Source organism: Thamnophis elegans, unplaced genomic scaffold (assembly GCF_009769535.1).
Source record: "Thamnophis elegans isolate rThaEle1 unplaced genomic scaffold, rThaEle1.pri scaffold_65_arrow_ctg1, whole genome shotgun sequence".
Lineage (NCBI taxonomy): Eukaryota > Metazoa > Chordata > Lepidosauria > Squamata > Colubridae > Thamnophis > Thamnophis elegans.
In genome coordinates, this window is record NW_022473901.1 from 1 (window position 1) to 11,981 (window position 11,981).

General features: G+C 46.7%; 1 protein-coding gene across 1 annotated transcript; it reads right to left on the reverse strand.

Moving 5' to 3' along the window:
• Positions 1–815: 815 nt before the first annotated feature.
• Positions 816–10,170, reverse strand: LOC116523622 (N-acetyllactosaminide beta-1,3-N-acetylglucosaminyltransferase 2-like). The gene is made up of 2 exons (XM_032238734.1): positions 10,166–10,170; positions 816–3,031 (listed from the first exon to the last, which is right to left on the reverse strand). Exons 1-2 carry the CDS (start codon positions 10,168–10,170, stop codon positions 1,747–1,749), a joined length of 1,290 nt encoding a protein of 429 aa, XP_032094625.1. The 3' UTR covers positions 816–1,746.
• Between the last annotated feature and the right edge of the window lie 1,811 nt (positions 10,171–11,981).

The window sequence follows — 11,981 nt, forward strand, 5'->3', positions numbered from 1 at the left end:
CGCTGTTTGCAAGTCCTCAATCCTGTAATCTGTAAACGAGAGATGGATTTTTTTTTTGGTCTTATCTCGAATACTTCCAGGGGTTTGGAATATAAGACCTGGACAAGGGGAAGCGTCTGCTAATGGGCCTGAAACAGCAACTACACTTCTCTGCTGCTTTTGAGAGGTGTCGAAGTTTCCCGACCCATGTACAGGTTCTCCTTTCCCAGCTCAGCTTCTTAGCCTTGCAGAACCTGAATATTACATTAAACTCTTTTGACAGGTGGAGAGATAGCAATAGCAATAGCAGATAGACTTATATACCGCTTCATAGGGCTTTCAGCCCTCTCTAAGAGGTTTACAGAGAGTCAGCATATTGCCCCCAACAATCCGGGTCCTCATTTTACCCACCTTGGAAGGATGGAAGGCTGAGTCAACCTTGAGCCGGTGAGATTTGAACAGCCAAACTGCAGAACTGCAGTCAGCTGAAGTAGCCTGCAGTGCTGCATTTAACCACTGCGCCACCTCGGCTCTTATAGAGATAATGTGGGTCTGGACATCTAAAGTGCGTGAACAAGGAATTCTGCTAGGGATGAGCTACAGAATAGCAATAGCAATAGCAGTTAGACTTATATACCGCTTCATAGGGCTTTCAGCCCTCTCTAAGCAGTTTACAGAGTCAGCATATTGCCCCCAACAACAATCTGGGTCCTCATTTCACCCACCTCGGAAGGATGGAAGGATGAGTCAACCCTGAGCCGGTGAGATTTGAACCGCTGAACTGCAGTCAGCTGAAGTAGCCTGCAGTGCTGCATTTAACCACTGCGCCACCTCGGCAGCCCAGGAGTCAAAAGCCTTAAGGAGAAGGTGGGACAGATCCTATCGGGCATCAAAACTATCCTAGGATCCAAACGACATCCCCAAAAAGCATCTTGCTTCCCACGCCAACAATCTGGGTCCTCATTTGACCGACCTCGGAAGGACGGAAGGCTGAGTCCAACCTTGAAACGGTCAGTATCGAACTGCTGGCAGTCGGCAGAGTTAGCCTGCAATGCTGCATTCTCACAGCGATCATTCCTTCTAGAGGATCTTATTGCCACTTCAGCCCATGTTGAAACACTCCGTGGTTTGTGAGGCTAAGTTTCGTGCCTCAGTTTCTTGGTTTATCCAGCTGTGGGGAAGGGGGAATTGACCCTCAAAGATTCGGGGCCTAAAGGAAAAATAAAATAAAACACTTGTGGACAATACTTCCCCTCCTGGAAATCCAGGCAGGTTGGGCCAGCTAGCCAGGAATTTCTCTTCCTCTTGCATTGCCTCCATATCTGGAGGAAGGTTCCTCTTAGAAATCCAGCAATTGCAGGCCAATTGGGAGGGCACCGGGTTTGGGGGGGGGGGGTGGCGGAGGAAGCAAACTTGAAGCCCTGGCATTCTCAGCTAGGGCCAGGCAGATGTTGTGGCCTTTTTCCGACCAGCCTGGTGGGAAAAATAAGGACGATACTTAGATCTGTAAACGGCACTTCCGGGACTGTTGATACGGCACTGCCTTCCATCGCGATATCTCCAGAAAGGCAAATAGGAATTTCAGAACATCGCAGCCACGTCGACCAGACACTTAAAGGGGTGCCCATCTCCAGCTCCTGTCCTTCAAAAGTCCACTAAAAGTTGGGGTGTCCTCCCCGCCCCCTGAAATACTCCAATGGGATTTGGGCCTGAGCATCTCTCCGTTGCAGCCCAGAGATCGGAATAGCTTCACGTTCCGCCGTTCGGTTAGAATCCCGGCGGCTGTTCCGCTTGGGGTTTCGACACCTCCGGTCCGCATCGGAGATTCGGATCGGTGATTTTCTTCCAGAGACGGAGGGTCTGCTGGGGGCTGCGCCGATGGACCAAGAGCAGCTGGCTGTGCACGCAGGGATCTTCGCGGTCCTTCTCGGCAATATCGAAGGTCATGAAACCGGCGTGGGGCTGAGGGGGGATGCCCAGAGCTTGGAAGCAGAGCCCCGTGTAAACGTCGTCGATGGGGTAGAAGGCCACATGCCGAGAAATGAGGAGCAGCAAGAGGGCCAGGGGTCCGGAGAAGATGTAGCCCCCGCCTCCTGCATAAGCTGGATACGGCCCCACGTAGAATGATTCCGGCACATAGTATTTACTTCTCTGAATCCGGAAAGGCGAGGCGTTAGACATCACCTGCCCCGTGTAGAGGGGTTCGTTGGCATCCACCGAGCGTAGGTACCCCAAGACTTTCGGGGTGTTGATGAACACGTCGTCGTCCCCCTTGAGGATGAAACGGACATCCCGACAATAGTCCAACGTCCAGCGCAGGAAGAGGGAATCCTTCAGCGTCAGGTTGAAGAAAGTGTCCTCAAAATCCCACATCAAAATGTCCCTAAAACTCTGGCTCTCGAAATGGACCAAGGGTTGCAGGTGAGGTCCCAACTGCCCCTCGGCCGTGCCCAGCAAGAAGACAGTCCGGACGGCCAGACCACCGGGTTCTCCTTCTTGCCCCCAAGTGTCCCTCACGGCTTGGCGGGCGGCAAAATTGCCGGGGACAGATTTGATGGCCAAGAGCAAGAAGGCGCCATTCTTCGTCTTGGCACATTTGCGGGGTTCGTTGATCAGGAGGGAGTAATTCCTGCAGTCCCCGTAGAGAATGAAATTCTTATAAAGCTCCGGATACGAGTTGAAATGTTTGATCTGGGTGGCCAGCTCCTCCAGGTTGGCACTGGGGCATTTATTCCAGGAAGCGTTGACCGCTGGACCTTCTTCCAAGGCCCGGAAATGTTTGTGCTGTTTAGCGTTCCAATAAGCTTTGGCCCTTGGGATGCTCTGGCGGAATTGTTGCAAGGAGGCGTTAAAATGATGGAAGACAAAGGCCGGAGGGATTTCCTCGAAGGGCTGGAAGGGGGTGATGGGGACGCTTTGCAACCGAGCTGCGTGGGGCGCGGGGTATTGCTCCTCCTGCTCGGCCGTCCATTCGATGTAGGCCTTGAGGGCCACCAGGGTTAGCAACGCTGTGACGATCGAGAGGCAGCGGGAAAGATTCATTTTTCTCCTCCTGGGAGTGGAGAAAAAGCAGCCGGCATGCAAAGAGAGAAGAAAGACAGATAATGAAATTCACGTGACAATTACAAACTTGGTTCACACAACAGAAAAAGGTAAAGGTTCCCCTTACACATTTACGTGCTAGTCGTTCCTGACTCTAGGGGGCATGTTGGGAGTATACTCCTAGTATTGGGTAGGCAGGATAGATAGATAGATAGATAGATAGATAGATAGATAGATAGATAGATAGATAGATAGATAGATAGATAGATAGATAGATGATAAATAGAGATAGATAGATAGATAGATAGATAGATAGATAGATAGATAGATAGATAGATAGATAGATAGATAGATGATAGATAGATGGATACATAGATAGATGATAGATAGATAGATAGATAGATAGATAGATAGATAGATAGATGATAGATAGATAGATAGATAGATAGATAGATAGATAGAAAGATAGATAGATAGATAGATGATATATAGATATAGATAGATAGATAGATAGATAGATAGATAGATAGATAGATAGATAGATAGATGATAGATAGATAGATAGATAGATAGATAGATAGATAGATAGATAGAGATAGATAGATAGATAGATAGATAGATAGAGATAGATAGATAGATAGATGATAGATAGATAGATAGATGATAGATAGATAGATAGAAAGATAGATAGATAGATAGATAGATGATATATAGATATAGATAGATAGATAGATAGATAGATAGATAGATAGATAGATAGATAGATAGATAGATAGATAGATAGATAGATAGATAGATAGATAGATAGATAGATAGAGATAGATAGAGATAGATAGATAGATAGATAGATAGATATAGATAGATAGATAGATAGATAGATAGATAGATAGATAGAGATAGATAGATAGATAGAGATAGATAGATAGATAGATAGAGATAGATAGATAGATAGATAGATAGATAGATAGATAGATAGAGATAGATAGATAGATAGATAGATAGATAGATAGATAGATAGATACAGATACAGATACAGATACAGATATATAGATATATAGATATATAGAACAACAAATGGTCTTTGCTGCTGCTTAGCCCATCAAAGTGGTTCTTTAGAGAAGATTAAAGACCTTGCAGGCAAACTGCAATCCCATTACGCCTTCCCACTGCTTCTCTCTACCTCAAACGTAGTCATTAAACGCAGGATGTCGTAACAGGAAGAATATGCTAATGACTCTTTAAGCCAAGTTTCCCTGCCATGTAAGGGTTACGTAAGCAAGAAACCTGGCTTCAGAAGCGAAGAATATTCATAATGCAAACATCTGTTTCAAATGCAGCTTTCTCTCTCCCCCTCCTCCCTTTTTTTTGGGGGGGACAAGACCAGCTCTTCTCCAAAGTCCATCAAAATTTCTCCACCACCGTGGTGGCCCTCAGCCTCCACCGACCGATTCAGTTTCGGCCAGGCGGTTTTGCAAAAGCGAGAGAGAGAACCAGTTCCAGAGAAAACAATTAACTGGAATTGCACCCTCCTTAACAACTGTGATTATGTCGTTAAAGTTTCCCGTTGCCAATTCCAAGATGAACGGCCTCCTACCCCTGCCAATATGGCCCTTGACTGGCACACATTTTAGTTCCTTAGTTTACTTTATTGTTACTGCACCTCGTACAACGAAATTATTATTTTTTAAACGTACTATTTTGTTTATGCAAACTTCACATCTTTGCAACACATTATTACACTTCTTTTTACATATCTGTTGTGATTCTTTTTATCTGTACATATAAGTCTTGTGTAGCTATAACTTTATATGTGTGTGTGTGTGTGTGTGTGTGTGTGTATGTATATTATTTCATACATCTTTTTTCTTCATTCTATATATAACATTCTATATATTCTATGCATAACAACCTTTACTACATTTGAATCATTTTGCATCCATTCCCTATTATTTATTTGCTACAGTCCATTTTGTACAACGAAATTAAATGCCATCTCCAGTGTACATTATAACTACAAAAATGAAACCCAAACACACACACACACCCTTCGCATTCTACACACTTGAATTGAAAACCCTTGATATTGCATTAATATTGCACTATACCGTAGAATTCGGTATAGTGTGTGATCTTATTGGTCTTAGGGAGGTATGCGGCAGGAGACGGTCTCATTTCAGCCCTCTCTAAGCGGTTTACAGAGTCAGCATATCGCCCCCACAGTCTGGGTCCTCATTTCACCCACCTCGGAAGGATGGAAGGCTTGAGCCGGTGAGATTTGAACCGCCGAACTGCAGATAGCAGTCAGCTGAAGTGGCCTGCAGTACTGCACTCTAACCACTGCACCACCTCGGCTCATCACTTTGGTGCATGTGCCTGTGCAATTGCCTGTAAATAGGTCTGCTGTGCGCAGAACATTAAAAAATGCCAAAAACAGTACAATCCGATAGCAACCCACCTCTGGTGATGACGTCTGGGCGGACCCTCGTGCCACCGCCACTAATGGGTCTCCCGAACCAGTGCGAATACCACCTCTGATCTGAAAGAGCAATTTTGAAATACAGGTAATCCCCAATCTGCAACGGTTCATTCAGTGACTTTCGAGATTACCATGGCACCGGAAAAAGCGACTGTTTTGTTACTGGAAAGATACAGGTTGACAATGAAAGTTGATAATAAAAAAATTAGTTAATTTTGGTGATCAATAAGGAGGAATTCGGTAATTCTTAGATTGTTTTAGATTGCTATTAAATGTTCATTCGTCAACAAATAATTAATTATAATAACAATAATGAAATGATAATGGATACAGCTTAGTGATATATACATGCGCTGGCAAACTAGTAAAAGAAATTTGGATATAAATTGCAAATTGCGATCTGGGAAAAAGACCTATAAGTTTTATTAACAAACTTTTATTTAGATCTTGTCATACAGGTGTAATGTTTTTTGGGCCTGACGAGAGGAGATGGGATGTAAATAATAAATGATTTTTAGCCAATTATAACAACAAGGAAATGTCAATGGATATTGTTTAATAATATATATATGCCCTGATATTGGTGAAAGGAACTTGGATACAAACCTCTAAACAGCGAGTTTTTTGGGGGGGGAAGTGGGGAGAAAGGTTTAGAAACTTTATTAATTGACTTTTGCTTAGAATATGTCATAAAGGTGTCGTGTTATTGGAGGATTTTTTGAAATAGCTAATGAATGCCGTTACGTGGTTGTGTCTTTAAGTATGAAGGATTTGAGGTAAAAGCACGTTCAAATAATTGTAGTCAAATGTCACTCAAATGAGAGACATAAACGAGACTGGAAAAAATGGATTGACTATATACAAAATAAATACGGGACCAAGAAATTCCAGTTAGCCTATGCTTAAGATCAGGAATGATTCAAATTGTTTAAAGTTAGCTTAGCAAGAAGAAGCTAAGATCAATGTAGAGATGTCATTAATTTCTTTATTTCTTTTTTCTCAATAGATTTCCCCCAGCTGGGGAATTCTGGGAGCTGAAGTCCACAAGTCTTAAAGTTCCCACGTTTGGACACCCCTGGCTTAATGACTCTGGTGTTCTTTTAACAACTGCCACACACACAAAAAAGGGTAAAATTATGCACGTGATGTAATAACACCCTTCACCACTGACACAACTTATGACCACAATTCTGGGCTCAATTACAGTTGTAAGTCAAGGATTATCTGTATCTTTTCTCCCCCACTCCCCCCCAAAAAGAGCTACGCATTTTTCTCCAAAAATAAGAACCACCCCAGTTTATCTGAAAAATCCCTCCAGAGGCTGCTGGGACCGAGCCAGCCTCAGATGCCCACTGGCAGCCTGGGCAGCCAATTCGAAGTGCTGTTATCTGAAGGCAGGGTGCCAGAATGGTGGGAGGTGAACCCAGAGGAATCTGACAGGCGTAAAGGAGGAAAAAAAAACATCCTATCAGGAGAGCTTTTTGGGGAAAGGAATGTGCCAGTGGGGGAAGTTTATGGCCGGCTCATATCTTTCCTGGACATAAATAAAACAGGCAGGTCAAGTCAAAAAGGACTTTGGAGCTTTATGGAGAACAGCCAGAAACCAGCCGATCTTTCTGTAAATTAGTCTGCTGGATTTTGGGTGGGTGGGTGGGTGGATGGATGAGGGGAGGGAGGGAGGAAGGAAGGAAATGGAGGGAGGGAAGAAGGAAGGAGGGAAAACAAGAACAGAGGTAGGGAGGAAGGAAGGAAGGGAAGGTCGGGAAGGAAGGGAGGGAGGGAGGGAGGGAGGAAGGAAGGAAGGAAGGAAGGAAGGAAGGAGAAAATGGAGGGAGGGAAGAAGGAAGGAAGGAAAACAAGAACAGAGGTAGGGAGGAAGGAGGGAGGGAGAGGAAGGTAGGAAGGAAGGAAGGAAGGAAGAAGAAAATGGAGGGAGGGAAGAAGAAAGGAAGGAAGGAAAACAAGAACAGAGGTAGGGAGGAAGGAGGGAGGGAGAGGAAGGAAGGTAGGAAGGAAGGAAGGAAGGAAGGAAGGAAGGAAGGAAGGAAGGAAGAAGAAAATGGAGGGAGGGAGGAAGGAAGGGAAGGTCGGGAAGGAAGGAGGGAGAGGAAGGAAAGAAGGAAGAAAGGAAGGAAGGAAGGAAGGAAGGAAAACCAGAACAGAGGTGGGGAGGAAGGGAGGGTCGGGAAGGAAGGAGGGAGAGGAAGGAAGGCAGGCAGGCAGTCAGGAAGGAAGGAAGAAAATAAACAGAGGGAGGGAAGGAAGAAGGAAGGAAGAAAAACCAGAACAGAGGCAGGGAGGAAGGGAGGGAAAGAGGGAGAAGAACGAGAACAGAGGCAGGTGGAAAGGAGATAGAGAAGGAAAGGAAAGGAGATAGAGAAGAAGGAAAGGAAAGAAGAACAGAAGCAGGGAGGAAGGAAGGTCACAAGTCACAGGTCTTTTCCCCCTGCCCTTGTAACATCAATCAGCCACGAAACAAGGGGTTCTCCATGGAGGGCTACCTGTACCCCCAAGCAATTCACGCTGGCCAAACCCATCCCAGCCACCAAAGTGACTCCAAACCCCGATCCCTGGATCGACCCTCACGCTCCCCCCAAGCCCCAAATCCACCCCACAGCCTCTCCGCCTCTCCCTGGCACAAAGCATCCTCTGAAAAATCCAACTCTAATTCTCTCCGGAGAGCGAGATCCGAAAGAGGGGAAAAGGACAGGTGCCTCCTGAGTTAATTGAGGGAGGAAAGTGATGGTGGGAAGAGGCCTTCGGTTGCTAAGTGCTTTTTCTGGAGCCATTTCCCAGCCTGATGGGACCTGGGATTTGGCCGCCTTTTGTTTTTCTCTTCCTTGGCAGGGGAACGAAATCCATCTCCGACGAAAACAACAAGCCCCAGTCCATTAGTCTCTTTCCCCGTTCTGGGCCGACACGGCTGCAAGTCCTCGACTTACGACCCAAACTGAGGCCAACATTTGGGGTGCTAAGTGAAACGTTTGTTAAGGGACTTTCGTCCCCATTCTGCAACCTTTCTGGCCGTCGATGTTAAGTGAATTCCCTGCACTCATCCTTAGCAACAGGTTTCCTAAGTGAATCTTTCTGTAAATGAGCCTGTTGCACTTTGGATGGATGGAAGGGAGGGAGGAAGGAGAAGAAGAACAGAGGGACGGGAGGGAGGGAGAGAGAATGGGGGAAGGAAGGAAGGAAGAAAGAAAGAAAGAGGGAGGGGAACAAGAACAGAGGAAGGGAGAGAGAGAGAGAATGGGAGAAGAGGAGAGGAAGGAAGGAGAACAAGAACAGAGGAAGGGAGGGAGGGAGAGAGAGAGAATGAGGGAAGAAGAACAAGAACAGAGGGAAGGAAGGGAGAGAGAGAGAAAATGAGGGAATAAGGAAGGAAGGAAGAAGAACAAGAACAGATTGAAGGAAGGGAGAGAGAGAGAATGAGGGAAGAAGGGAGGAAGGGAGGAAGAACAAGAACAGAGGGAAGGAAGGGAGAGAGAGAGAGAATGAGGGAAAAGGAAGGAAGGAAGAAGAACAAGAACAGAGGGAAGGAAGGGAGAGAGAGAGAATGAGGGAAGAAGGAAGGAAGGAAGGAAGGAAGGAAGGAGAACAAGAACAGAGGAAGGAAGGGAGGGAGCGAGAATGAGGGAATAAGGAAGGAAGAAGAACAATAGAGGAAGGAAGGGAGGGAGAGAGAATGGGGAAAGGAAGAAGGAAGGAAGGAAGGAAGAGGGAGGGAGGGGAACAAGAACAGGAGGAGTCGCTGGTGAACTGATGATGCCCTCTAGTTTGGGTAACGAAACGTCTTCCCCAAAACAATCAAAACTTAGAGAGAAAACGACCAAGCTCAGAGAACACCAAGGTCCCTATAGTCTTCCTCCTCCTCCTCCTCCTCCTCCTCCTCTTCTTCCTCCTCCTCTTCCTCCCCACAAACCCCACTGCCTTCTAGCACTGATGTAGTTACCTAGTTTGGTAATGAAATGTCTGCAAGGAAACCATTAACCCTCAGAGAGCCCTAAAGACCTCACAGTCCTCCTCCTCTCCACTTACCTCACTCCTTACTAACACTGATGGTGTTACCTAGCCGGGTCATGAAACGCCTGCAAGAAAACCACCGTGCGCAGAGAACACCAAGGAGCACCTGTTCCACCCTGACCTGCAAATATTCTGCTTTGCCGCCTTTTATTTGTTTATCAAATTTTTATTCCACCCATCTCCATTACACAGGTGACTCCGAGACTCTTACAAGTTACAAAACGTGCATTAAATGGGCCGTATCTCCCCCCAGGGCAGCGATGGGCTTTTGGGGGAAAGATCCTGGACCAATTAAAAAGGCCACTTCAAAAGTGCCAGTTCGAAGCTGGTGGTTGTGGTTTCGTTTCCCTCCCACGGAGTCTTCTCCTCCTCCTCCCAGTGCCAAGGGTGATGACTCCTCCCTTGCGAGGAAGACTCGGCAATCCTCATCCTTCTAAGATGCCCAAGATTGCTCTCCACATTCTCTTTTTTAAAATATATACATATTGTTATTGTATATTTTTCTTCGTAATACACCACATTTCCAGTTTTGAAGCGGCAGCATATCCGGTCCTTTTTAAGTATCCATATTTTATACACCCTGATTATAATCAATATTCTCTTAATCATAGATTGATAATCTCTTTTAAATACATGGTGTTATACGTCATAGTGATAGGCATTATTTTCATGATTGTATCATAACGTTCTATATATTTATCTCTCTCCTTTCCTCTCCTTCCTTCTCCTCCCTTTTCCTCTTCTCCTCTTCCCTCTCCTTCCCTCTCTCCTAGTCCATTTCCTTCTCTCCTTTCCCCTATTTCCCTCTTCTTCCTTCTCTTTCTTCCTCCTCGCCTCCTCTTTCCTCTCCTTCCCTCTCTCCTCGTCCATTTCCTTCTCTCCTTTCCCCCTCTCTATTTCCCTCTTCTTCCTTCTCTTTCTTTCTCCTCGTCTCCTCTTCCCTCTCCTTCCCTCTCTCCTAGTCCATTTCCTTCTCTCCTTTCCCCTCTCTATTTCCCTCTTCTTCCTTCTCTTTCCTTCTCCTCTTCCCTCGGCCATTCTCTCCTCCTCTCCTCTCCTCCGCTCCCCTCTCCTCCACTTCCCCTTCTCCCTTCATCTCTCCTCTCCCCTTTCCATTCATCTCCACCTCCTCCTCTACCTCCTTGGGCTCCTCGAAGGAACATGAGAAGGAGAGGCATCTTCGGAGCCCGACATATCTTCCATATTTTCCTGGAGGGTTCCATACCTCCGCCAACTTCCTTCTCTCCCTCTTCAAGCCGGGGGGGGGGGTCTTAAAGACTGGGCCCTTAACAGGCCCTGGGCCCCACAAGCATCGGTGGCCCCCATACTAATCTGTGTACATTAATCGTGCAATGCCCCTTGCATCGTATAGCAATAGCAATAGCAATAGCAGTAGACTTATATACCGCTTCATAGGCCTTTCAGGCCTCTCTAAGCGGTTTACAGAGAGTCAGCATATTGCCCCCAACAATCTGGGTCCTCATTTTACCCACCTCGGAAGGATGGAAGGCTGAGTCAACCCTGAGCCGGTGAGATTTGAACCGCTGACCTGCTGATCTAGCAGTAGCCTGCAGTGCTGCATTTAACCACTGCGCCACCTTGGCTCTAGATAAAGCAACGTATTTATTGCCTTTGACTGCATTTCTTCTCAACACTAACATGCCGATAAAATAAATATATATTGAATTTGATTGACCATTTATATTTTTTATTCCTGTGGGGGAGGAGTTCTCGTAGGGCCCCCCAGTTTGCCTGGGGGCCCATAATGCTGTTAAGACCCACCTACCCCCACCTCAAAGACAGCATCCTTGCCTACTTTATGATATGGGAGGGATCCAGAAGCTCCAGTAGGTTCCAGATCCTTTTGGTCTTAACTTTGAACCCTCCCGGCTGTCTGTCTAATTTGGAAGGGGGTGGGGAGGGGGCTTCTTGGGAGACCCTCTCCAGATCAAGGAGGCGTCATTGTCTCTGACATCCCCAAGTCCCACATAACTCTAGTCTTCCCTTCCAAACCCCACCACCCACCCATGAAGGGTCTCCAGGCGGAAGAACCCCCCCCCCCCAAAAGCAGCTAAGGAAAAGAAAGCCTTGATTTGGGTTTTGGGTTGGGTTGGGGGGCTTTCCTGGAGGAAGAGAGTAGGAAACCCACCCCCCCCCCCAGGGTTAAAGTCCCCAGACTTACATAGTCTTTGGGGCGGGTTGATTCCAGCGCAGGTCTCAAGGGCTTGATTCCTAGGAGCCCCGCCCGGTAAGGCTGCGAAGCGGCTCCCTCCGTCTGGCCGGCATGCTGGCTCCGGCGCTGGGCTGGCCGGCTGCCTTGTGAGCGCGACGAGAAGGAGGGAGTGGAAGGGAGAAGCGAGGGTGGGGCTCACCTGAATCCCAGGGAGAATCGGGGCGGTTGCGCCGTTCGGGGCCCTCCTCCTCCTCCTCCTCCTCCTCCTTTTCCTCTCCTTTCTCCTTC